Source organism: Bolinopsis microptera, chromosome 3 (assembly GCF_026151205.1).
Source record: "Bolinopsis microptera isolate Bmic1 chromosome 3, MBARI_Bmic_1.0, whole genome shotgun sequence".
NCBI lineage: Eukaryota > Metazoa > Ctenophora > Tentaculata > Lobata > Bolinopsidae > Bolinopsis > Bolinopsis microptera.
This window is the reverse complement of record NC_087074.1, coordinates 8599610-8623586: the sequence shown is the minus strand read 5'-3', so window position 1 is coordinate 8623586 and position 23977 is coordinate 8599610. Positions and strand designations below refer to the sequence as shown.

Genomic DNA, 23977 nt, shown 5'->3' with positions numbered 1-23977 from the left:
AAAGATCGTGTGTGGTGTGGTATTGTTGAGACTGCGAGCTGTAGTAGGGGAAGTGAGCAGGTTACTTGGCTGCCGTTAACACCTCTAGAGACGCAACGGAGGGGACATCTCTAGGATATTGACAAAATTCTGGTCCATTAACGCTTAATTTAATCCAACGAGTAATTAATCAAAACGTTAATTTTGGTTAAGGAAGTGAATTTGTCAACAGATGGACTGAACCTGGTCTCTCACCAAATCAGTGTGCTAACAAGATTAGAAGGAAAAAACAACCACGAGACATCATGGAGTCTCACGCTCTACTGTTTTCAGGTAAATTGTCTATTTTTACTGCGAAATATTTCAAAAAACTACAAAAGTTGCGACGGTGTATCAATGGTTCTGTACAATGTCCCCATTATTCACCTGTCTCCAAACAAGTTGGAGCGGCCCTGAAGACATCACTTATCTCGTTACAAATGTGTTAAAACGCTCTCAATTCATTACAGTCCGTGCTACGTCAGCAGTTGTGACAGTAAGGAGGATGTGACACCTAACTGTCACATTCCAGTCCGCCTGCTTCGTCAGCGAGTACCCCTGTCTGGTAATCAGTGCAAATCACAGATAATTGGTGATTAAAAGTTGAAGTCTTCAATTTGACGAATGAAGAGTGTCTTTCAGAGTGATTTGACTTTCCGTCATGCCAAGTTGGACTTGCAACAACTGTTCCGAAACTATCATTACGTCACGGATCATAATAATCACCGGCGTGTTTTTAAATAGCATCAGCAAAGCAATGTCGTAATCTTCATCATTCAAAGTACATTCTAAATTCCTTTAACTTCAAAAACGTTAAATATTCTAAAATAATTCAGTACATTCTAAAATTCAAGTTGTCCATTTCAGGTCCTGTTTGGAGTTTTGGATGATCAGGTCATGCTTGACCACACCGAGGAGGATGTCAGGATGCAGCGAAAGCTAGACCACTGAAATATTTGGAAATTCTGGCTTCACCTGAATTCTTGAACAATTCTGAATAACTTCTGTACAGAACTCAGTCACTGTTAACCGTAGAGTGAACTCATCGTGATATTTACAACATTAAACAATGTACTATGTGTAGTATGTGACCATGAAGTTGTTCACCGATAAGACTCAAAGCTCCTTCCTGGCCTTTGGAGCACCTCTTTGTAGAGCGTTTCCAAGCCGGTAACATTGAGTGAAGCGAGGATCACTTTAAATGCTGCAAACAACCGAACCGCCAGCCTCCCAGACGATGAATTGCCCATTCAAAGAGTGTTTACCTTTCGAGCAGTTCGCACCTCAACCACCTCCATACCCAGGGGTCACGTGACGTTGTCATGGTAACTATTCCGTAGCACCGGTCCCGGAAGTATTTGTTTTTTCGGCTGCCGACGCGCGACGCCCCTTTTCGTGCCGTGTTCACACTTCACAGCTGACTGCCCACTTATGCTTGCGTGTAGCACTCTATTGGTAATACAGCACTAACAGGTAAGTGTCATCTTTTTCATGTCATTGCCAAACCTCAACCTTGTTAATGTAATGTTAATTTAAATCCTTGTTTTCTTATAGTTATACAGCTATTGTAATCAGTAATCTCGTGTTGCACTGTTTGCTCTGCGACTCTCCTCGTGTTGCTTCTTCAAGTGATCTGGAGTTTTTGAATTTCATTTAACTTAAATAGTTATATTTATAAATTATACTTTATGCAATTATTGAGCAGTTTTTCCCACGATAGTCGATAAGCAGGATTTCGTAATCCTCCAAATTGGTTATAAAGCGCGCGAAAGTTTTGCGCAAACTTTAACTTTGATCTTTGTTAAACTTCGTACGGGGTCTTGGGTGGAGCCCCCGACATCAAAGCTATTGTTTAGATTGTGAAGTGATAAGAAATACATTAGCAAGAATTTTAGTATGACGAATGTTGAATAAGATAGTTGACTAAGAAATATGATTTTAAGCAGGGTCAGATCACAGGAGTCAATATAATTAATTTATAATTATTAATCTAAAATCTACCAAGTTGGACTAGAAGTTAGAACTTAAGTAAGATCACATTTTGTCTTTTAGGGAGTTCTCTAGGTGTTAGGATTCATAATCACGACTTTTCATTGCAGTCATAATTCTACAGCGAACTGTAAAAAAACACTAAAAAAAGAAAGTTTCGCCGATTACTCGGGAAATGCCTGATGAGTGTACACGTCGCAATATAACGCGTACTTTAATCTCATAACCCGTGACCCTTGACTCACAATGCTTCACGAATTTGATCCAAATTTCATAACTCAAATTGCAGACCTGTAATACTTGACACAGTAACACGATGCTTGGCAAGGCTCGCAAACTTCGCCACTGACACGAGCCCTAGCAGGGTTGCTGTAGTGGCAATTTCTCGCCCCTCACCTCCAACAATCGTCATAACATAGCAACCTTCTGAGATATTCCCCGTAAATCAAATCGTTCCTGCTTTGATTTAGGCCAGCTTGCAGGATTAAACCGTCTAAACTCGCCAAAAGTTGCACGTTCAAATGATTTGAGTTGGCATATTTTGCATATGTATGCCCTCCAGGCCGTGTCAAAATTTGAAATGTGCCCTGGACGTTAGAAGCCGTTTTAACAACTACAGGGCAACTACACATATGAGCCCTGTGTGCTGCCTTACTTTTCCTTCCCCCCACTCAGGCAGCACTTAATATCCGACCACTTACTGCTCCACAGAGCGCAAAATTGAAAATAAATCTCTAGGACACTGCCGGATTTCTACCAGATACTTGTGGAATCGAACTTTAAAATTTAATGAGCCACAAGCATCCACGTTTGGCTTGCTCATAAAAGAGAATATTACAAGGTTTTTTCCGCATGTTCTAGAACTTTGCAAGGCGAAGTCTGGAAATACGATGGTAGTTTCCCGAAACTATGGGCACAAAGTCTGCTGCTGTTCGGTGAAACTAAAGCCTCAGATCTCAAAAAACTACCCTCACAACTTTGTAACTAGAAGCAAAGGAACTGAAGCTATTGTTGGAAAGAATACTTGTCCTAAGGCGGGTTGAATGGCCATGCTACACCTACTTTTACTAATTGGTAACCCCATGTTAACTCAATTACCACGAGGTTGTGAAACGTGCCTAAATCAGATTACCAAGCAGCTTGCTTTCTCCCTGGACTATGTAATCATATGTTGCATATTGTAATATGTGAAAATGTGAGAACCAAAACAATTCACAGAGAATGTGCTACTTGTTAAATGCTTGGCTATCATTCAAACCAGAAATAATTCTTTATTACCTATTCAAGTATAGAAGTATTCACCATTCATGTGTCCCGCGCATGCTCAAGCTCGTTTAGATCATGGGCCCAAATAGCTGCTAAATTTTAAATTGACGCCATTTATAAACACTCCTTCATGGCGTGCCTCCGAGCTGAAATAATAACCAATCTGCTCTCACCAATGCAATTATGGGCTCATTAATTACGCTAATTAGTAATTAGGGGGATCAGTACTTGGTTATTGCATTCTGAGCTCCACTGGGTGCATTACAATGATCTTAGCCCAAGAACTGCTTTTTATGTGAATTCAGAGCTTCTGGTCTTCTTCCTACGTTTACTAACAATCTCTATATTTCAGTTCACTCGCCTGCTCGCTGATTGGCCAGCGCAGACCACCTGCCCCTTTCCCCGGTCGTGATTGGCTACAGAGCTCCTCACGTGACTGCTACTTAATAACGCACTCTACAGTCCACCAATCAGGAGAGCGAGAGAGCGCGCAGTAGATCTGCCCACTATATACGGACCCAGTCCTCTCAGTTCAACTATTTCAGACACTTGCTACTTGTTTCGCCATCTTTCCCCACGATGTCTACCAACTTTTGTTCGCAGTTCCTCAAGCAGCCTGCTGCTTCTTTCTCCGTTAACAGTTTGTTAGCGTCTGGCATGGATGATCAGTATGGGGATATGACAGTTTCCACGACGACTGAACCCTTGCCAACCAGCACCGCCTCTATCATGGAACCGAAACCTGACCAGCCGCTGGCTGAACTCGATGAAGTGGAACTCTGGTCACGATTTAACCGACTAACCAACGAAATGATCGTCACTAAAAACGGAAGGTTTGTCCCGAGAATTGGTGTTTAGTTAATACATCGCGCCTGCTTGCAAATTGTAATCATCTACCGGCAATAGATCACACTTTTCAGAGGTGCAGACCAACACAAAACTACAAAGTGCAACTAAGAAATTAACATTATGATAGACACGTTCTCTCTTCACGCAAATGTAACATGTTCACGCAAATCAGTCAATTGAAGGTATCGGGCGAAATTTCACAGGTCCAGTCTAAAATCGTAGCCACGCTAGTGGAACTCTCCGCGTCTATTATGGTGCATGTTAGCGACTGATATTTTTTTAACAACCACTGGTTAAGTCTATTCCACCCGTTAAATCAATACGTGTCCTTTCACCTCGGTTTGATATCACCTGAAAGTTTACTGAAAATGATACTTTACTCAGTCACATGTTCACCGTAATTGCTGCTTATTTTGAAGATGTTAGGAAGTTTGGTGTTTATGTTGAGAGGGTGTGCCACCCTCCTTGCCAGGAAGCCAATTCGTTAATAAGGGGGCTTAAGACAAACAATTGACTTTTAATGGCTCTTTCAGAGTAAACCAAACAAAGCACTGGCTGGGTGTCTGGAGTGATACCAGCGGTCGGGTCAAAGCCAGCGGCTCAGACAGGGATGTATGTCGAGGGAAAATATATGATTTTGAGAACCACCACCATCAATGTCTCAAGGTTCTCAACCGAATTTAGTGCTACTCTGTCAGCTGTTAAGTTTTAGATTTGGTTAGTTTCTCGAAAAGTCGAGCATTGAGTTGTACTCGCGGCACTAGAAGTTGTACTCTCAAGGTGCACCGGCTGACATGAGGTGACAGCAGACTGTAGTACACAAATTTAAATACACACGGCACATCGCTTCATTGACAAATTCCCTCCCGATGCACTCCATTCTTTCTGCTGATAAAATCACCTCAGTTCAAGGGTGGAACTTGTTCAACCTTCCATAAGTTTGGCAATCAAAACAAACTTTAAACATTCTTTGTCAAGCACTTTATGTTCCCTTGACACCAAATTTTGTACTGCTCCTCAGCATGACAAGCAAAGCAGCGGAGATTTCAGGGCCCCCGGTTAACTCGGTTAAAAGCCGTAAAATAGTAAAATGTGAAAACGGCTCGAGAAATACATGTGATTCACAGGCCCGTGTACACACAGCTGCTACAAAAAATTCTCAGAATACATCGGTGATTGGTTCCATCTGCCCACTTCCAGTTGCTCCTCAATTCGGTTTATAGCCGCGGATTTGAGCGATTGTTTGCTGCATGTTTACGTAAACACAGGTCGTTTGGTGCACTCTAAATATCTATTGAAAGTCATGATCTTGAGCTTGAGAAAACTCCTCATGTTCAAGGCGGATTGTCGGGCATCATGCGTGTCAGTAGTCAGGTAAACTTATCAGGACATTTGGCTCGACTCTGACCACACGCATAACTACATTCACCTCAAAATGTATCACGACAGACTTGATATTAGGGGTGAAGTTCTCTCCACTGTGCTGATTCTCCTTCTATCAATGCATGACTGTAAGTTGGAATGCAATAATAGCACCCCCGCCATTCACCAATTAATGAAAACGTCATCCGTCCGAGTTCCCGACGGTTTCCGTGCGGTTAGAGTTTCTCTCTTCTAATTGATTTCCACTGGTAACACGGGTCAGTATCCCTTGGGGTGGTTTACACGGTCCATCACCAACAGATGCCAGGGTCATGTGACACACCACCTCACAAACACGTGCTCATCCGGCAGCACATTGGGAATTTGAAACTCGTTAGTAAATTCCATCGTTCACACAATAATGGGCATGCTAATTTCCTAATATCAGTAACTTTGCAACGGGAAGGTTGAAAACAGAGAAAGCCCCAAAGATCATGAGTCATGGCAAAATTTCATTATAACTTCTCGTTAACAATGTTATAATCTGAACTTCCAGCCGTAAAATACGATCTGTACTCTAGCGATTGTCAAATTTGTTCACATAAAACTATCATTTCGCAATAAAAACTTAATTCATTTTCCAATTCATTTTGACCCTTTTTTTCAGGCGAATGTTTCCTGTTCTCAAGGTAAACTTATCTGGTCTTGACCCCCACGGGATGTACTCCCTCTGTCTCGGATTCACCCCTATCGATAATCACCGCTGGAAGTAAGTATTTCTCATTTGATCCAATTAAAAGTTATTACTATTTGAATTTCAACCGTTTTTTTGTAGGAATAGTAAACAAAATACTCCCTAAACTTTACTCTCTCTTCAAGAATGTAAGCAGATGCCGAAAGAATGTCGGCAATGTGGTTTCTGCTTAACAGTTTAACCTCGTAGTAATCCCTGTAATTCTCTCTCAGATATGTGAATGGTGAGTGGGTGCCCGGTGGTAAACCTGAGCCCCCTGCCCCAGGATGTGTCTACGTTCACCCAGACTCACCAAACTTCGGAGCTCACTGGATGAAGCAGACTGTTAGTTTTTCTAAAGTGAAGCTTACGAACAAGCTCAATGGAGGCGGCCAGGTAAGCTACATTATATTTTCTTTTCATTTGTGGGTGCTTTTTGCCCACCTTTTGTTTAAAACTTTTTATGACCTAATATTCTAGAAAGCTCTACTTTTGGGGGCTGGTTTTAAGCTTCTCTGTTAAAACTTTAACTTTAAGTCATGACTTTGAACCTATATTTTTATCTTTATCTTCGTGAAGAACATCTTTTAACACCTAGATACTTTTAAAAAGTCTCTTCTTGTTTGAAAAAAAAGGAGGCGATGAGATGGTAATATTTTCTTTCTTTCATGGTGGAGCAGTTTGACTTAGCAATACCATCTTGTATCCCACGTGACGCTCGACATGCCCCCATTTTGTTTCAAGCCCCGGCTTACCTTGCTCATGTGCGTGGAACTGATGGCTTTTTCTCAGCGACCTCATGCATCCCCGGACATTTAATGAAACTGCTAAAATAATGGGCATCTCTGGCCCCAAACAAAGGTCCAATTGGGGGCTGTTGCACTACAGTACAAGACAGTATTGCTATCATTAAGTGAGGCAGAGAGACTGCCAGGCCTTTCAGTCCAGGCTCTGGATGGAGAATTAGCACCAGTGTGTTGAGATACCCAGGATAAGTGCCAGGGTGCACTGTAGCCCTTCATTGTACTTTTTCCCTATCTCAGACTAGTTACCAGTAGTCCAACAATACCCTGATATCTTTCCTCAGTCCTGCGGGGTGGCTATCCGTCTACTACCTCTTTATTTCCACCTCTCCAAACGACAATTACTTGATTATACCCTTCTCAAAATACTCACATTTGCATAAGTATTGATATAAAGACTCAATGCATCCGACTGGCCATGAAATTTTCATTGTCAGATTCGGTAAATATGTCGGCCGTCAAGAGAAAGAGTCAATTCTAATGTCTGGAGACATTGTAACTGGATAAGAATTGGCCTCCTCAGAGTTCAGAAGGATTTCCCGAATTAAGCAATTATATTGTAAACCCCCTGTTTGCCTGGTTTCTCACATAATGCCCTATCAAGCACATAATTAGTACGGTTCTCAATTTGACACCAGTTTCGACCCTTGCGTAAGTACCAATTTGACAATAATTATGTATGAAGGGGCACATGTGGCCAATTATTCTGCAGATTTATCAGCAAGTTTCGAATATTCCGTCGCTAAATGTCTCTTAATTTGTGCCGGATTAGATCATTGCACCTATGTTGTCGAATAAAATCATGTTTTAAGTGGCACTGCTCTTGGTCGGCACATACATGGTAGAGAACTCTTAAATTCTAAATAAACCGTCCAAACAACCGATCAATTGTGATTTCCATAAGCAAAATCGAGATGTGTTTTGGGGGACTTCTTTAAATTCACAGGTTTGATTGCATGATCTGGAGGATTGTAATGAGTTATCCCAGTTAAAAATACATTTTAAAAATGATGGAAGAAGTAAAACTTATAGAGTTTAGCATAGTGTCCAGAATTAAAGGAGGGATCATAACTGTTAGAATGTTGTATGTCAGAGTCATTGGCCCTCCATCAGCTTTCTACGTGTCTAATATCCACAACCTACAGCTACTACACGGCTCGTGCTTTCATTACTAATAATCATTATTATCATGACCTGATTGGCACATATAATGAGAGCACGTTCAATAATTACTGCATTAGATTAGCACAATTACCTTAATCGCACCACTGTAATTCAAAAAAACATGTCATAATTAAATAACTTGTTTACGGAGCCCTGTATAAGACTCTGTTCTGTACCCGAAAGATACGCGGTGTTTCAGGGAGGGTCTGTGATTGGCCGGAATAGTTCCTTGCCGACAGTTTATTGGACAATCGCCCGCCACGTGGGCGCCCTTGTCATGTGCTGCGATCATGTGGCATTAAAGAAATTGTTTTTCGTTCAATCAAATTATAAGTATTGTTGGTCACCTGGTTTAGCGGCGAGGTGCGAACTCGTCATATTGTAGTGGAGAGAGGGGGGCGGTGCAGCAGATGCTGCCCCCATACACTGTATCGTCTCACTGCCACGTGACTCCCCGGTCATGTGATCTCTCTCTCTCCTCTCTGAGCTGCAGCTCTAGTTTAAACCTTGATTTGGGGAGGATCAGGGCGAGATAACAATGCTGGAGTTGGACCCGGCACGATCCACTTTCTCATGATCTTTACCCGCCTTTGTTTCTTACGAACAAAGAATCGGAGAAGGGCATGGTCCTTGAAAACTGTGAAGTGCGCAACTAAGTGTGCCGCTCAGGACACGTTATTAATCTCGATCATTCCGCCTTTTCAAAGCGGAAATTTTCAAGCCACATACCACTGCATGCCAAGCTTGTTGGTTTACCTGATTCTACTGAACGGTCCCCCTTAGCAAGCTCGGAGTATTGACCTGGAACCTAGACTGTAATACCCCAGTCACTCTTAATATACCATGTCAAACAATATAATTATAAACTCCTCCGTACCCCCTCCGGAGGGATCTTCCTAAAGCTAATAATTAAAACTTGAGTTTTGATGGGGCCTGTAGTACCCTTATTAGCCCGATTAAAAGCCGTCTATACCGTGCCTTGATTACGGTAAAGTGATGGAACAATAATAGAAGTGTCTAGAACACTGGACTAAGTACCGTCATGTTATTGCCTCCCCACTGCAAGCATTCCACTTTAAACGTTTAAAGAGCACGTCTAAACGACAATCACTGACGGGAAAGCTTTTAGGGTGCTTGGAGGAGGTTTGATGGATTAGTCAAGGGATAAAAACTTGAGATAAAGTGCATCACGGGATCACTTAGGGTCGCTCAATCAGTCTCGTTTATTTTCAGAGGAATGTGGTTGAGATTAAGATCATTCAAAAATATACTATTAATTTTAGAGCTGAGAGTCATAACTATGCTTGAGAGTCATAACTGTGCTTTATGATTACTAGGATAATTTTATAGAGTATCTTATGGAGTAACAATACCTATAGTTCATTGCGAAGTGACTTTATCTTGAACTGATACTGATTCTTCGCATGCCAGCATCTCGATGAGGTTTAATTTCAAGTGCATCTCACGTCTTTGTCTCCGCATTCCAAAATCTTGCTCACCTCGTGTCCGGTCTACAGACACATATGTCTATCTGGCCGGTCCAATACAGCAGGTTTTCTTCTCACCAGGTGCGTTCCTTTCCGACCCCATGGGGGCTTGGCTCTGGTGAGTGGTGGGCCTCACAAAAGCTTGCATGGGATTTAGTGGGCCGAGTCCCCCCTCGCTGCCCGGGTAAGAGGAACCCGCGGTATTGTCCTGGCCTGTGGCCACATGTTCTGAAACAATGTACTGGTGAATGTTCAGTTAATGTGGGGGCAGGTGTCTTGTTAATCTCACCGACACAGGGAGTGAAATCTTAGCTTGCAGACAGTTTAGAGTGACAATTAGTATATGTATAATGTATATACCATCGTAATTTAGGTTCTGTGAACTATTAGATGGTGGAATTGAATAGAAAAAAGGTTCATTTATTTATCAAAATATGGTTTGTTCACCACGATTAATTTGTTTATTTTCAGATAATGCTGAACTCCCTCCACAAGTACGAGCCAAGGTTACATATCATCAGGGTTGGTGCTCCGGACGTTACTAAAAGTGTGACATCGTACAGTTTTTCTGAGAGCAGGTTCATCGCCGTCACCGCTTATCAGAATGAAGAGGTACGTACTTCAGAGTTTTTAGTTTACCAAAGTATGATGACGTACTTAAAATATATTATCGTAATTTTAACGAGTTTCCATGTCCTCAGTTTTCTAAATGAGTATTTACAAATAGTGTTAACAAGTTTTTAAGTTACGTCTCGATCACTCGCCGAAATTATTGTTCTGCTCAGGAACCCCCAAGGTTCCTGCGCAGCGATCTAAAAACCTAAATTCCCTTAATTAATAAATTGACTCAAAAAGTGTCCAGTTTTAGTACATAAATGATTTGAAGCTGTCATAAAAACAAAGCTCTCACTTACCTCCAGTACTAAATTACCTACTTAGCGTCGTGTAATTAATAATTATTTAGATTATTGGCGCTCTTTAAGTGCATGATGACCAGTAATGAGTTTTACTTTTCAGATCACCGGGCTAAAGATAAAGTACAACCCCTTTGCCAAAGCCTTCTTGGATGCCAAAGAAAGGTTAATATACCGCGCTTAGTTTTCAATGATACAGGCTCTTCGTCAAGAAGCAATCCCCACATTTCTCCCTTTCAAATCGATTAGCGATTATGATATTTGGTAGATGATAAGTGAGGCGTGATTATTTGGCCGCGACGTCCAACCTCTGTGCAGTGTGTGCACACCTGTTGATTGGGGGGCAGGGGGAGGCCCACTATCCACTATCCAGCCGTTTCCAAAGTAGCCAAAATGAGATTCAGTAGGTGGGCACTAATTGCGATGCTGAACGCGGCTCCACTTTGTCTGCATGCTATGCTTGCCGGCTCCGCTCCGTCTGGTAACACGGAACTCTAAACATAACCCACCAACTCAACCCGCCACTCTCCCTTCACCCACACTTCATACTTACCATAATTTTTCTGTACATGTGAAAAGTTATTCCATGCCAGCCATTTGTTGGGAAAAATTTTAAACTTGCTACATCAGGGGGAGGTTCCAACTACTAAATTTTAAACCGGATATATTAGCGAAATCATTCGGCGGAAAATGTAGGTGAACCGTTGCTGAAGTAATTTCAAATGAGCATTTAGCTTCTAATTGAAATTAATTTATCGATAAGTCCATACCGATAGAAAATCTATATTAACATATGAGTGTTGAATATTTTTATTTAAATACCTCATAAGAATTTTTGGCGGGAAAATTTAATTTTCTTCCCCTCGTAAGTATTGTAAAAAAAGAATAGCGAATTTCTTTTTCCAAAATTTGGAGAAAATGAAACCCGGAAATTTAAGCACTTTTATTTTTACCGAGAGAAATCGTTACTCGTTAAGTTTTATTCAGATGGAAGTGTGCCAACTAAAACAATGATTGGCCTGGCCTGAACATCATGAAAGGTTCCGAAGGGATTTCTGGCAATTTTTAACTGAACAATCAACAACTTGAGAACTCTTTCGATTCAATTAAGACCGATGCAGAATGTTTCTCTTTTTCATATTGAGACGCTTTTGCCAGATCGGTTAATTTAAGAATTCGTACTAATAAGAAAGTTTGGGAAACTGTGTTATCACAGAAATGAGCTTGTCTGAAAACTAGAAATTACATTATGAGGGAACGTTGAAGTACTTTGGTTCCACTATCCCTTTCTGTCTACATATTGGTCGAGCTTCCAAACTGGGAAACTCTGTGGGCAAGCCAGGATTTTGATTAGTAGGACGCCGTCCAATTGTCTTGCCAAGACTAACCACTAGGGCCAGTTTGGGCCACCACTATTTAAATATATTCTCCCACGAAAAACTAAAATATTATTTTATTTTTTCGCCCACAGCCAGAAACCATAGCAGACTAGCAGATAATCTGCAAGGAAATTTTTAATTTCGGAGGAAATTTTTGGTGCCAAAGAGGAAATTTCAAAAGTTTACGATATCAATTTGAAAAATTTGGATACAAAGTTTTTTGTTGGTGAAGAGGAAATTTTCTAAAACCAATCCAAAATTGTTGACAAATGAAAGAGGAAAAAACTAGCATTTCTTTGGATCGGCAAACTTATCTTCAATTCCTGTCTGTGGCCTGTGCGAAAGTTTAAGTTGTATGCACTCTACATTTCTCAGGATATGGTTGCCTCTACTCTGCAAGGCACATATAATAATTTGTGATAAGTACGACAGATGGTGCAAGCTGGCCATGTTTTACTTGTTGTAGGAGAAAGCCATTTTGTAACACACTATTTTGAAGGGCTTCAGATATTTTGTCATTGTAGATTTTAATGTGGCCAAGCAAAAACGCAAAAATTTTTCTGGGGCCTAGCTTCAAATGCTTAAGAACTGTCCTGTCGAGCGTGCCACGGAATACAAAAAATTTGTATCTGCGAGGAAATTTTTAACTTTCTGGATGTGGGTTTTTTCGTGAGTGTAACTTTTTACACCGATGTAGCGTAGCGAAATAGCTATGGAATCAAATGATGAAACTTCTCTTTTCCGGATCGGTTGAAACTTGAAAATACCGGGATACCCAATAACCAATTTCACAAGTTTAAAATAAACTCAATTATCTTTGCTACTATGTAGATATAATTAGCAATTATAACAACAATTTGCTCTCAAAATTCAGTTTATTGAAACGGAAAAACTCAATTTAACCGACCAGAAATTACCCAAATTTCAAAGTTACGATTTTTCCCAATTATTTCTATTTGACTAAGAGCCCAAATTTCTGTCTTTAATCGCGCTTCATAAATTCACCTTTCAAATAAGTAGCACAGTTAGCTCATGCAGGTCACGGGATGTAACTAATGATTTAATTTTCAGACAGGAGAAGGAGGGATTGCACAAGCGAGAGCGAGATGACGGTCCCATCAAGTCCATGTCGTCATGTAAGTCTACAACTTGACATCTCCTGCCAATTAAATCGTAATACTAATACTGTTTCCGGCGAAATTTAATTGTAAGCTCTTTTTCTTTTGAAGGTTTTCGTAATTAACTGACCAGCTGTTCACCGTATATGGACTTATAATTCAAGCTCTGTAAATATGCCAGAGGATAGTTTAACTTAACAAATGTTCAGCTTTTCACCAGCTATTTATAACAGGTAGTTATTACAACAAGGCTTCAGCTGACTCTCTGACGGAACGGCGAGCCAAGCGAATGTGCCTGTCTAGCCCGAGTTACGCCTTCCAACGCCACCCATCTCTTGATATAGGTCAGTATTATCATCTCTTGTAGATTTTAGCTCAGCTGACTTGGTACGTTGTCAGTAGTAACTTTCCTCGGAGGTATGATCCTAAAGCATGTACCGCTGATGAGTTGCACTGTACATTACTAGCCTCAGTGATCGTTACCCAAGATCACGGGCAGCTAGCTACAGATAATATTTGTTTTACTGATAGCAGCACTGTATAATATCACCTAGGTGTTAAATTCAGACTTCTAAAAAACACCGTTTGTGCACTGCAGCGCCGTGTTGTATTGTAGTAGCTGTGGGTAGACGTACACCCAGCTGTGTCTCGATATATTTGACAAAAATTCAGGACAATAAGAACTGATCACTGGCTTCACCTGAATATTGCATTAAACCTACAAGGCCTGAAATACTGGTATTGTTTGATATAACTGAGTTAAAAGTCTGCCGTGTTAACTTCAATACTATTTGATCACGTGTGTCGTGATCACGTGACAGTTGACTAACCACGTGGTATCCAGGGAGGGTGAGCAGCACGACTAACTCTGGACTGCAGGGGTTCCAGACCGAATCGTTACAACCCACCCCCTATACCCCCGTTACTCCGGTCTCCGATATCTGGTCTCAAACTTCTCCATTTACCCCTCACACTGAATCTTATTGGACTTGTGAGTATAACTATAGATGCTTCGTTAAATCTAAGATTTGACTATTCCCTAAAAATTAGTAACTTCTCATTCTGCTTGACATATTAATGTTGCACTTTTCAAGAAAGGAATTTGGCATTTATAGCTGTAGGAATGTGGCATTTTATTACTACATTCTGATCTAGCCGCTGTTAGAATAAATTATGACGTGGATTGTGTACAGTCTGTAGTATGATTCTCTAACCCCCTGTCTGTCCTCAGCATCTTACAACACGTACAGTGCCGCCCTGCAACCCTACCTTCCGGTCACCTCCACTTACACACCTCCCTCTTCCATACCGCCTCGTGTCAAGGTAGGACATTCCTTCTCTTTCCAAAGAAATACCTGCGAAATTCCTGGCAATTCTTAAGATAACCCGGCAAGCTGAGGCATTCCATTGTGCTAACATTGGTCTAGGAAAGCCAAAGAAGAGTGAGCTGTAGCTGTTGGTTGCAAGTTTAACTCTTAAGTGTTGGAGCCGTTGGAACTCGAAGGTGATGATGTTTTGCAAGTTTGCTGGGAAGCCGGACGATGCAAGCTCCTGTTTAAAGTTATTGCAGCACGTATTAACACTCAGGTCTGCGGTTAGAGTGCACCCATACAATATACATGAGGGTTTACTGAGGGGCTTCTCCGGCATGCAGGGTTACTCGTTAGTCGTTACTTTGAACCTTTTCAATGATAACTAAAACCAAATCTATTTCAGGAGGAACCAACAGAGCCAACAATCGGTACCACCATCACTACAGACCTGTTCACAGCTGATCCTTCAGCTGTGAACAATCACGAGGACGTGGGTACTAGTTATCTGCCTTGGGGCACCCCCGGGTTTGACACAAGGCGGTCCCTCATTGAACCAACTCCCCAGTTCCCGTGAAGAAATTCAGAAGTTGTTTTGATGTGAAATAAAGCTGTGCTTACACACAATTTGCTCGAAAACGTGAGGAAGAAAATTATTCGTTCGACAGAGTAGATAAGCTGGATTTATTGCTTCTGTTTGGGATCAAGACTGTGAGAAATTTAGCCGTTATTCCGTTGGGAATCAGAATAAGTTGCAGAGGACAATTAGTTGATTTTTGATACGAAAGCATTTTGTTTTAATTCCTTATTTCAATTTTATAAAGCATATTCATTAAATTCGCTTATTGGAAAATTCGAGTTTCATTTAGTGTAATGACAAAATCAGAAACGTAATTTGATGAAACTTTGTACAATATAAATATTACATCTAAAAAAATATAATATACAATTCTTCGTGTTTCCTCCTAAAACTACCGTTGGTGTTCCGTTGGCCTAAGTCGACTTTGCAAGCAAAGTTGCCCTGGTATTATAATCAGCCTGGCGGGCAAGGTGTTAGAATCCTTAGGTCTTCTATAATGTCCTTCTTAGAAGCATTTCCTGTGGACAATTGCGGGACCAGACTCGTCATATTCTTGCTTGGAGATCCACATCTGAAGTGGTGCTCGGTTAGAATTGAATAATAATTGAATAACGAGGACTGGTGGTTAAGGATAAGGTCATTGTTCAAAATATTCCACTGCTGAGTGCACTTACAGTGCGCCGTAAAGGTTGCTGCATGAGGAATTTGTGGCTTAGGGTTGTCCACGAGGAGTCATTCGGTTTATAATCCATAAAAGTTTTCGGCACAAATATGTCGACTCCGATTCAAATAAGTAAATAAATGTTAAAAAACATGCACGAACCTGCTGGAAGGTGGACAGAGAAGCAAGGATGGATCCTCCGATCCATACGGAGTATTTCCTCTCTGGAGGAGCAATGATCTTGATCTTCATTGTGGGTGGGGCAAGAGTGGTGATCTCCTTCTGCATCCTGTCACCGATACCTGCAACAAACATTCATTAGTCAAATTCATATTCTCAATACCCTACATACAGTAGTAATTTGTATCTCCAGTAATATGTAAATCGTCAGAATTACTATCTTGAAGGTTTAGGTTTTTTTGTAATCTCATAGTCAAACTATCATAATTGAAATACATTAGTAATAATTGTTTTCATCAGGACTTACCGGGGTACATGGTGGTTCCTCCGGAAAGGACGGTGTTGGCGTACAGATCCTTACGGATATCAATATCGCACTTCATGATGGAGTTGTAGGTGTTCTCGTGGATGCCGGGGATTTCAAGACCTGGTGAAAAAATTCAGGTAAAAATTAAGACTTGGACTTTATGTCTGGTTCTCATAATTCAAAAACCAACTTAGTGAGTTGTGGTGATTTGCCTGTTTACTATAATGTGAATTAGTAACAGCTGTAATATTGAGTTTGGTGGTCCATCCCAAGTTTAAGCAGACACTGTTGCTTGACAAATATTTGGAGGTGCTAAGTGTTGAAACCACTTACCAATGAAGGCGGGCTGGAAGAGTGCCTCTGGAGCCCTGAATCTCTCGTTTCCGACGGTGATGACCTGTCCGTCGGGGAGTTCGTAGGACTTCTCGAGAGAGCTGGAGCTGGCAGCGGTCTGCATCTCCTGCTCGAAGTCGAGAGCGACGTAGCAGAGTTTCTCCTTGATGTCACGGACGATTTCCCTCTCAGCGGTGGTGGTGAAAGAGTAACCCCTCTCGGTCAGGATCTTGGTCAAGTAGTCGGTCAGATCTCGGCCAGCCAAATCCAGACGGATGATGGCGTGAGGGAGGGCATAACCTGAAATATTTTGCGGTGAAAATAATGAAATGATGACCGCGAAAGTTTTGTCGACAATCATGCGATCTAAATAGAAATAAATGTATGATAGTTTGTAAGATAAACTATTGATATTGAAATTATAGATCGTACTGAATGATCAATAGTTAACCTGTAACCGTTTCTAAGTGCTCATTTAAGAAAACAAATTGGATTCAGAAAACTGCTAATAAATTATAACTGTAAAACAACTGACCTTCATAGATTGGGACGGTGTGGGTAACACCATCTCCAGAATCCAGAACGATACCGGTGGTTCGGCCGGAAGCGTACAGGGAGAGGACAGCCTGGATAGCGACGTACATAGCGGGGCAGTTGAAGGTCTCGAACATGATTTGGGTCATCTTCTCTCTGTTGGCCTTAGGGTTGAGGGGAGCCTCGGTCAGAAGGACGGGGTGTTCCTCGGGGGCGACACGGAGCTCGTTGTAGAAGGTATGATGCCAGATCTTCTCCATATCATCCCAGTTGGTGACGATTCCGTGCTCGATGGGGTACTTCAGGGTGAGGATACCTCTCTTGCTCTGGGCTTCGTCTCCTACGTAGGAGTCCTTCTGTCCCATGCCGACCATGACACCTTGATGTCTGGGTCGTCCAACGATGGAGGGGAAGACAGCTCGGGGAGCGTCATCTCCAGCAAAACCGGCTTTGCACATACCTGAAACAAAACTTATTAGCTCTTCTGAAGTTGGATGTCCAATTTCGTAGAACTAGACAGGTTCGAGTACTTACTACTTTTTTCAATATCTGTATCCAATTTTATGGCCATGTGTACTATTCTCAATTTTTTTTGGTTGCTCAAATTAAAAAAGAAATGAAAAAAGGATGTTCCCGAATTAATATTGAAGAGAAATTCATAACCATTTAATTCTTAACTAGGCCGCGCTCAGCCTGTCATTCCGCCTAATCTCTAAGTCTATTCCGCCTAATCTCTATTTGCTTCCAAAATTAGAAGGAATTCTATTGCATCGAAAAGCTAAGGTAGAAAATGTTGTACAATTCGTGGCCATCTAAATATCTAATTCTATGCTTCAAAAATTGAATCGAAAAGAAAGTTGAAAATATTGTAAAATTCGTGGCCATCTAATTCTATCTTTCAAAAATTGGATCGAAAATAAAGTTGAAAATATTGTAAAATTTGAGGCCATCTAATTCTATTCTCCCTAATTTTAATTAATAATATTGTAAAAGTAAAATTCCTGGCCATTTAATTGCATGATTCAATGTTCAAATTGAAGTGAAAAGAAAGTTTGAAAAACTGTATAATTCGGGACCATCCAACTCTATGCTCCCAAATTTAAATCGAAAATTAAATTGGACATTCAGGAAACTTCGTCTATTCTCTGTTTAATTTGATCCCTTTTAAATGCTCAAACTTTTTGGCATAAAGGTGTAAACTCAGTTGTTTAATTCATCAGGTATTATGCAGTTTATATTAACTTTTAACTTTATGAAGCGTAAAATTAAAAAGGCTAAAACCTAGAGTTTTTGTTGCTTTCTTTATGCAGCATTTGATTTTTAAAATCTCTAATTTTAGATTCAAAGTAAGAGTTGATTAGAAAATTAATACTACTATATAGTATATAGTGGATTAGTACAATAATTGACTCAGACTCTAAAAGTAAGTGTGAGAAAGTTAGTATAGCGTAATAAAGTAGTAATTACCTGATCCATTGTCGACAACAATAGCGGGTGTTTCGTCCTCCATGTTTAGAGCTGTTTAATCAAGATAATACAACACACAACTAAGGTTAACAAGAGATTTGATTTCGAGTACTGGCCTGTAAAATGTTTTATAGCACTTGCATCAACAGGTTTCCACGGACCAATCAGCGCTGACTTTGCTCCCAATTCTCGGGATTGCAGATTAAATGACCATATTTGGTAGTGCAGCTGTCTAACGAGCCGCTTAGAAAATTTCTCGATGACATTCAGCTTTCAGCGCAGCCCGGTGTACCACAATTCTATATCGGAGTTGAGCACTTGACAGGGAGTTGACCAATGAAGAACCTGCTGTCAGATCACGTGACTCAGTTGACTGCGGTGGAGCTCCACGGAGTTGGACATGTCCGGTAGTTGTCGGAGAAGCGGTATCAGTGCATCTCAGCTTCTTGTTGTGAAGCTGTTCAATGCCTTGCTCACTTTTCATCACCCCTTGCCCTGCCACATCCATCAGGCTGTTAGATTTTGGTTTATTGCCGCATCTTCAATATTATAATGTATGCAAATACCTACTCGCGAATAGTGTTACATTCTCAGATTTTCAAACTGATCTAATTTTGTCCATTTATGTACAGAAGCCTTGACTTGAATTCGGAATCCGAAACCAACTCCAAGCGCCGCTAATCACGGAGAGGATGACAAATTTGATTGATTATCACTTGAAGAATTGGAAACCCTCCAAGTCCAATAACACACTCCTGCTCATAGTCATAATTTCATAATCCTATGATGGTCATCTCTTAGTTGTCCATTAAAATGGGCTAGAAAATGAAAAAAGAGGACGATGATTACACGGATAACAAGACCGCCACATTTCAGACAGTAAATATTCTGATTTGAGGGGGACTATGGGAAAAAGTTAGTCGTTGCCATGGAGGCAGTGTCCGGAGGATGTACACGAGTCATGCCACCTGATGGCTGGCCCACTAACTTTGTTATACTTTACATTTCGTATCGTTTTATCCGCGGCTACAATGCGATAGTTGGATGGAATGTTTGATCATGAGGAAGGATGAGCCATGACAAGACCTCTGCCAAGGTGAAATTTCTATAACTACAGATTAAGATAAACTAGCGATTAAGATAAACTAGCGATTAAGATAGACTAGGGATTAAGATAGACTTTTCCCATTTGAGTTCTTTTCGGATATTAGATTCTTCAGTATCAATGTCCAGTTTTGATATCTACAGTATGTGGTTACAAATTCAGCTCGGCAAATAGCAATGGTGTGTCATTTTTATCAGGCTCTTCTTTACATGTAATTGTATTCAGGAATTATTGAAGTAGAAACTTTTAACTGAACCCTCCTTCAACTCCCTCTCCAGGCAGGGCTAAACCGAAGCCACCAACCCTCTCACCAGCCCTACATCCCCTCCCAGTACCCCCGACGTAGTCTCCGCCAGACCCGACCCTCTTGTGATGAGCTGGACAACTCTTGTGTACTCTCGGAGACCAGTGCTGCATCACTGGACATCCTGGACAGAGGGACCCCCATCATGCTGCTTCAATATGAGGTACTAATTATCCAGTCATTATCTAGTCATTATCTATCTTCATTACAGTGCCTCGCCTCGTGGAGATCCAATACAATACTGCTTCATTCAAGTTACTCTGCACTTTTCGGATTGTTAATAAACATCTGAAGGGCGGATAGTACCAACATGATTCCTGAATTTATTATATTCTATAAATGGCTTCGTGGCGTTGGGAGTGTTTAAAATCGTACAGGAAATAAGTTACCATTTCTTAGAGTATTAATAACGGTAAGCAATATCTTCGAGTTCTGGCAACAGGCTACTGAAAATTTATCCATCTTTATCCACCTGAAATTGAGCAATATTTATTCAACCATGAGTTCCGGTTTTTATGTAAAAATATCATGCACCAAAATCGCTAATTTTCCGTGGCAGTTTTCTGAAGCACGAGGAAGATTATTTGAAAATAATTTATAAACCTCCACATTCTTGTCTTCATCACAGCAATTTTCATTGATTTTTGCATACAAAAGTACATTAACATATTATGTAGATCCTAATCATAGATAGATATGCACTCTACTCCGGCACACATAGTCATACTTAGCACTATCGACATTATGTTTTGAAAACTCCAGGTTTCTCGCAAGTACTCACTAAATCATGAAGTGCATGATTTAGAGGCTATTATTCTCTCACCAACCTACTACAAATTACTACGTCCAGAGCAAACAAACAAATTTAGTTGGCACCCTCTATTTGTTGGAGGTGTAGTGACGAATATATTGACACTGTGATAGTTACTCGTCCAGGCTCCAGTATCGTGACTACTATGTGAATTGTGGCAATTATTCGATAGAAATGCTCAGAAATGAGCTCACATAAAACTAGACCTCCAATAAAGGCGAGATTGTTGGAACATCCTCCACTCCGGTGAGTTTCCGGAGTCACGTGATGGTCTCGAAGAGCTCTGAACTTATCTGGTCCGGTCTTAGCAGCTGAATTTTACACACATGCTCGATATTCTCAGCTTTTGTCTGAAGGGTTGGTTTCAGGGATGATGGCAGGGTGTGCATGGAGTCGGTCCACGTGCCGGGCATTGTGTAAAGTAGTGGCATTAAAAGATGGGAACTTAACAAACACTTGGTAAACCAGTTTTATCACACGAGTTCCTACTCGCTGGTCAAGTGAGCAGGGTTGTAATGAATTAATGAAATTAAACAATAAAACCATGCTCGCTCTCTCTGGAACGATTAGTACTATTCTGTAGTTCTGGTGTGCATTTTCACACTTGAGGAGAGAAGTAGGTCTATAAGGTAGGTACTTAACAAGCTGGGAAAGTTTTTACACTAATCGTCTGGTTTCTAATTCCGTAAAACTGTCATTAGTGAGGCGCGGGTAAAAAACTGAAACTCATAATAGAAAGCTTATAAACAGTGGCACGGATGTTGAGTCTCATCTTCAACTCCTTCAGGGTTCGACTGACAAGTCAGTACAAGATCTAGATGCAGGGTCCCCACTGTTCTTAGAGAGGTTAGACTCCTCAAGAAACTCAAATAACTCGTCTACGGGGAGCAAGAGAAAAGCACAGCCCAAGAAAAAAGAAGGATTCGGGGCTGTGTGGGCTTCTAGGAGTGAGTTAAATCAGAAGTTGGGAAAACGAATTTTGAAATTGTGTTAGTTTCTGATAATTTCATACTTAATGCAATTTCATCATTCAATCACAGTACTGAGTACAACCATTGTTTTGTATATACACACACAGTGTTTTACGTCGTGGAAGGGTCTGGAATGTTATTTTAAACTTCGAGATTTTACCACTAGATTCCTTGAATAAGGTGTTAGGGTTATAACGGGTTACCGTTATGGCAATGGTCGGCTAAAGTTGGGGATAGAGTTAGAGTTACGGTTATTGCTAGGTGTAAGGTTACGACTAAGGATGAAAATGAGGGAGTGGTAATATTAAATTCTGAAATTACGCTATTTTCATCCATTGAATAAATGTATTCATGACATATCACTGATAAATATCCAGGTAGTCAAGGATCAAAATCAGCCAAATCCCAAAAAACCCCGGACACATACCAGACTGTCCCCAAACAGCGTTACCCCATCTCCCCTACAGACGGTCCCTCGCCTCAATATTGCATGACGTCATCATCCCCCGTGACATCTGGTATGACGTCACTACCTGCTGATCTTAACGAGATGGCATCATTCCCTGGTGATTGTAGTGATGTGACCTCTCAAACTACCAGTATTACAGACCAGAGGGACACGCCCTTAACTTCCTCAAGTGTTCAAACTGTGGTTACGTGCTCTGAGGTGCCCCAACCCCCTCCGGTGGAAATAAGCGGGTCTCCGACAAGAGTGACATGTTTTAAACCAATAGCCTCCAGACCAAACAGTGGGACCAACAGAGGAACTTGTCCTGATAATATGACTCTTACTGTGCCAGGTAATTTGTCCCTTTTAACATTTATTAAGCATCAAATATTACGAGCGAATAGCAATGCGCATTCTTGTATTTAATAGGTCCCTTATCTTTGTGCTTTACGGGACTATATCACGAGTTGGAGATTAATTAATTTCTCTCCACTTAGCAGTGCTTGCTATTGTGCTGCCTACAAAATGGCTGCATCCAAAGGAACAATAAAGCGAGTATGTAGTCATGACTTTACTAGGAAACCTCTCTTTTGTCGTAAAACAATGCGTTCCTCGAGTTGCAAGTTTACGAACGTACATTTAACTTGCTAAAAGTTTTTGTACTCTATTTCAATGACCTTAGATAAACCTTTCGTCTGTTTTTGTTGCAAGCTTCCGATCGCTACATGATAATAAACTCTAAATAGTTTGAGTGTAGTATGAGAATCTGATGAATGTTGAGTCGATGCCGCACTATCATTTTAGGTCCTTGAGTTTAAAAGGTAGGAGTTAATATAACTAGCCGGTTAGTTGCCGGTTTGAAAATATAGATTCGCTGCTGGCTCTTAAGTGGTGTAGAACGGTTGCGTCGTAGAATTGGTATTAGCCGGCTCTGGACGGTTATTGACTGCAGGTCTAGACCGGCTCTAGAGTCTAGAGCGATGGTTCAACTTTCTGTTAAGTATCGCCTCCCGAAAACGGCCACATGCTTTTCTAAACAGTTGCTATGCTCCGATCCAATGTTGGATCTAAGAAACATAATTCTCTTCCGTTTTCAGACGTAGCGACAGACAGATCTCGACCCAATTCCCCATCCTGCATTCCTAACCATCTCTCAGCACCCTCACTGATAGTGGACCCCAACATTCAACCTGATGAAATAGAGATTGAGTTCCAGGTAAGTGGCTTGTACATCACCTCCCCTGTCGATCCAGCCCCTCTTCTCCTCCCTCTTCTCCTCCCTCTCCTGTCGATCCAAATTCCAACCCCTTTTCTCCTCCCTCTCCTCGTTTGTGAATGTGGGAATCTTTTGTGTCGGAACGTACGGTTTTTACATATCTAGGATTACGAATGTTCCGTCTGATCTTTGTGTAAACTCCATAATTACTAAAATGCTTGTAATGTGAAATTCCAGACCTCCATGTTCCTCTGTTCTGAAAATATTTGCTGTAAGCGTGCTATGTGTTAGTTTGTTAATAGAAATATGTCATTTAAGTGAAATTTATCATGCTCTCTCCTTTGTTCCTTGAAATTCGTGGTATCTTGCTAATTTGTCACTACCCTCAGATTGCTTTACTAATCTCCGAAATCCATTCGAGTTCACGTTTCCATAGCAACCAATATCACTGCATTCGAATGAAAGATAGGATATTTAACTTATGAACCTTTACTCGTCACTAACAACCCGCTTGTTACCCGAAACTCCAAATTAAATAAAGTCTTGCCCGAAACTTAAGTGGCACTTTGGGTCAATTTTCGATTGATGGCTTTGATACATTCCAACCATACTGAAATACATAACATACCTCTGAAGCGTTTTACGTAATCCGTGTGTTGCTAGGACGA

At 41.0% G+C, this 23977-nt stretch overlaps 2 protein-coding genes across 2 annotated transcripts; one reads left to right on the top strand and one right to left on the bottom strand.

The window, feature by feature from the left end:
* Window positions 1-1417: 1417 nt before the first annotated feature.
* LOC134813633 (T-box transcription factor TBX19-like) lies at window positions 1418-15245 on the top strand. The gene is made up of 11 exons (XM_063821512.1): window positions 1418-1491; window positions 3626-4106; window positions 6152-6253; window positions 6451-6613; window positions 10143-10283; window positions 10689-10750; window positions 13036-13100; window positions 13316-13426; window positions 13927-14073; window positions 14314-14405; window positions 14799-15245. Exons 2-11 carry the CDS (start codon window positions 3853-3855, stop codon window positions 14967-14969), a joined length of 1308 nt encoding a protein of 435 aa, XP_063677582.1. The 5' UTR covers window positions 1418-1491; window positions 3626-3852; the 3' UTR covers window positions 14970-15245.
* Window positions 15246-15286: 41 nt separating this feature from the next.
* LOC134813634 (actin, cytoplasmic 3-like) lies at window positions 15287-18591 on the bottom strand. Its single transcript, XM_063821513.1, has 6 exons — window positions 18455-18591; window positions 16989-17447; window positions 16454-16753; window positions 16121-16240; window positions 15796-15935; window positions 15287-15543 (listed from the first exon to the last, which is right to left on the bottom strand). Exons 1-6 carry the CDS (start codon window positions 18495-18497, stop codon window positions 15478-15480), a joined length of 1128 nt encoding a protein of 375 aa, XP_063677583.1. The 5' UTR covers window positions 18498-18591; the 3' UTR covers window positions 15287-15477.
* Between the last annotated feature and the right edge of the window lie 5386 nt (window positions 18592-23977).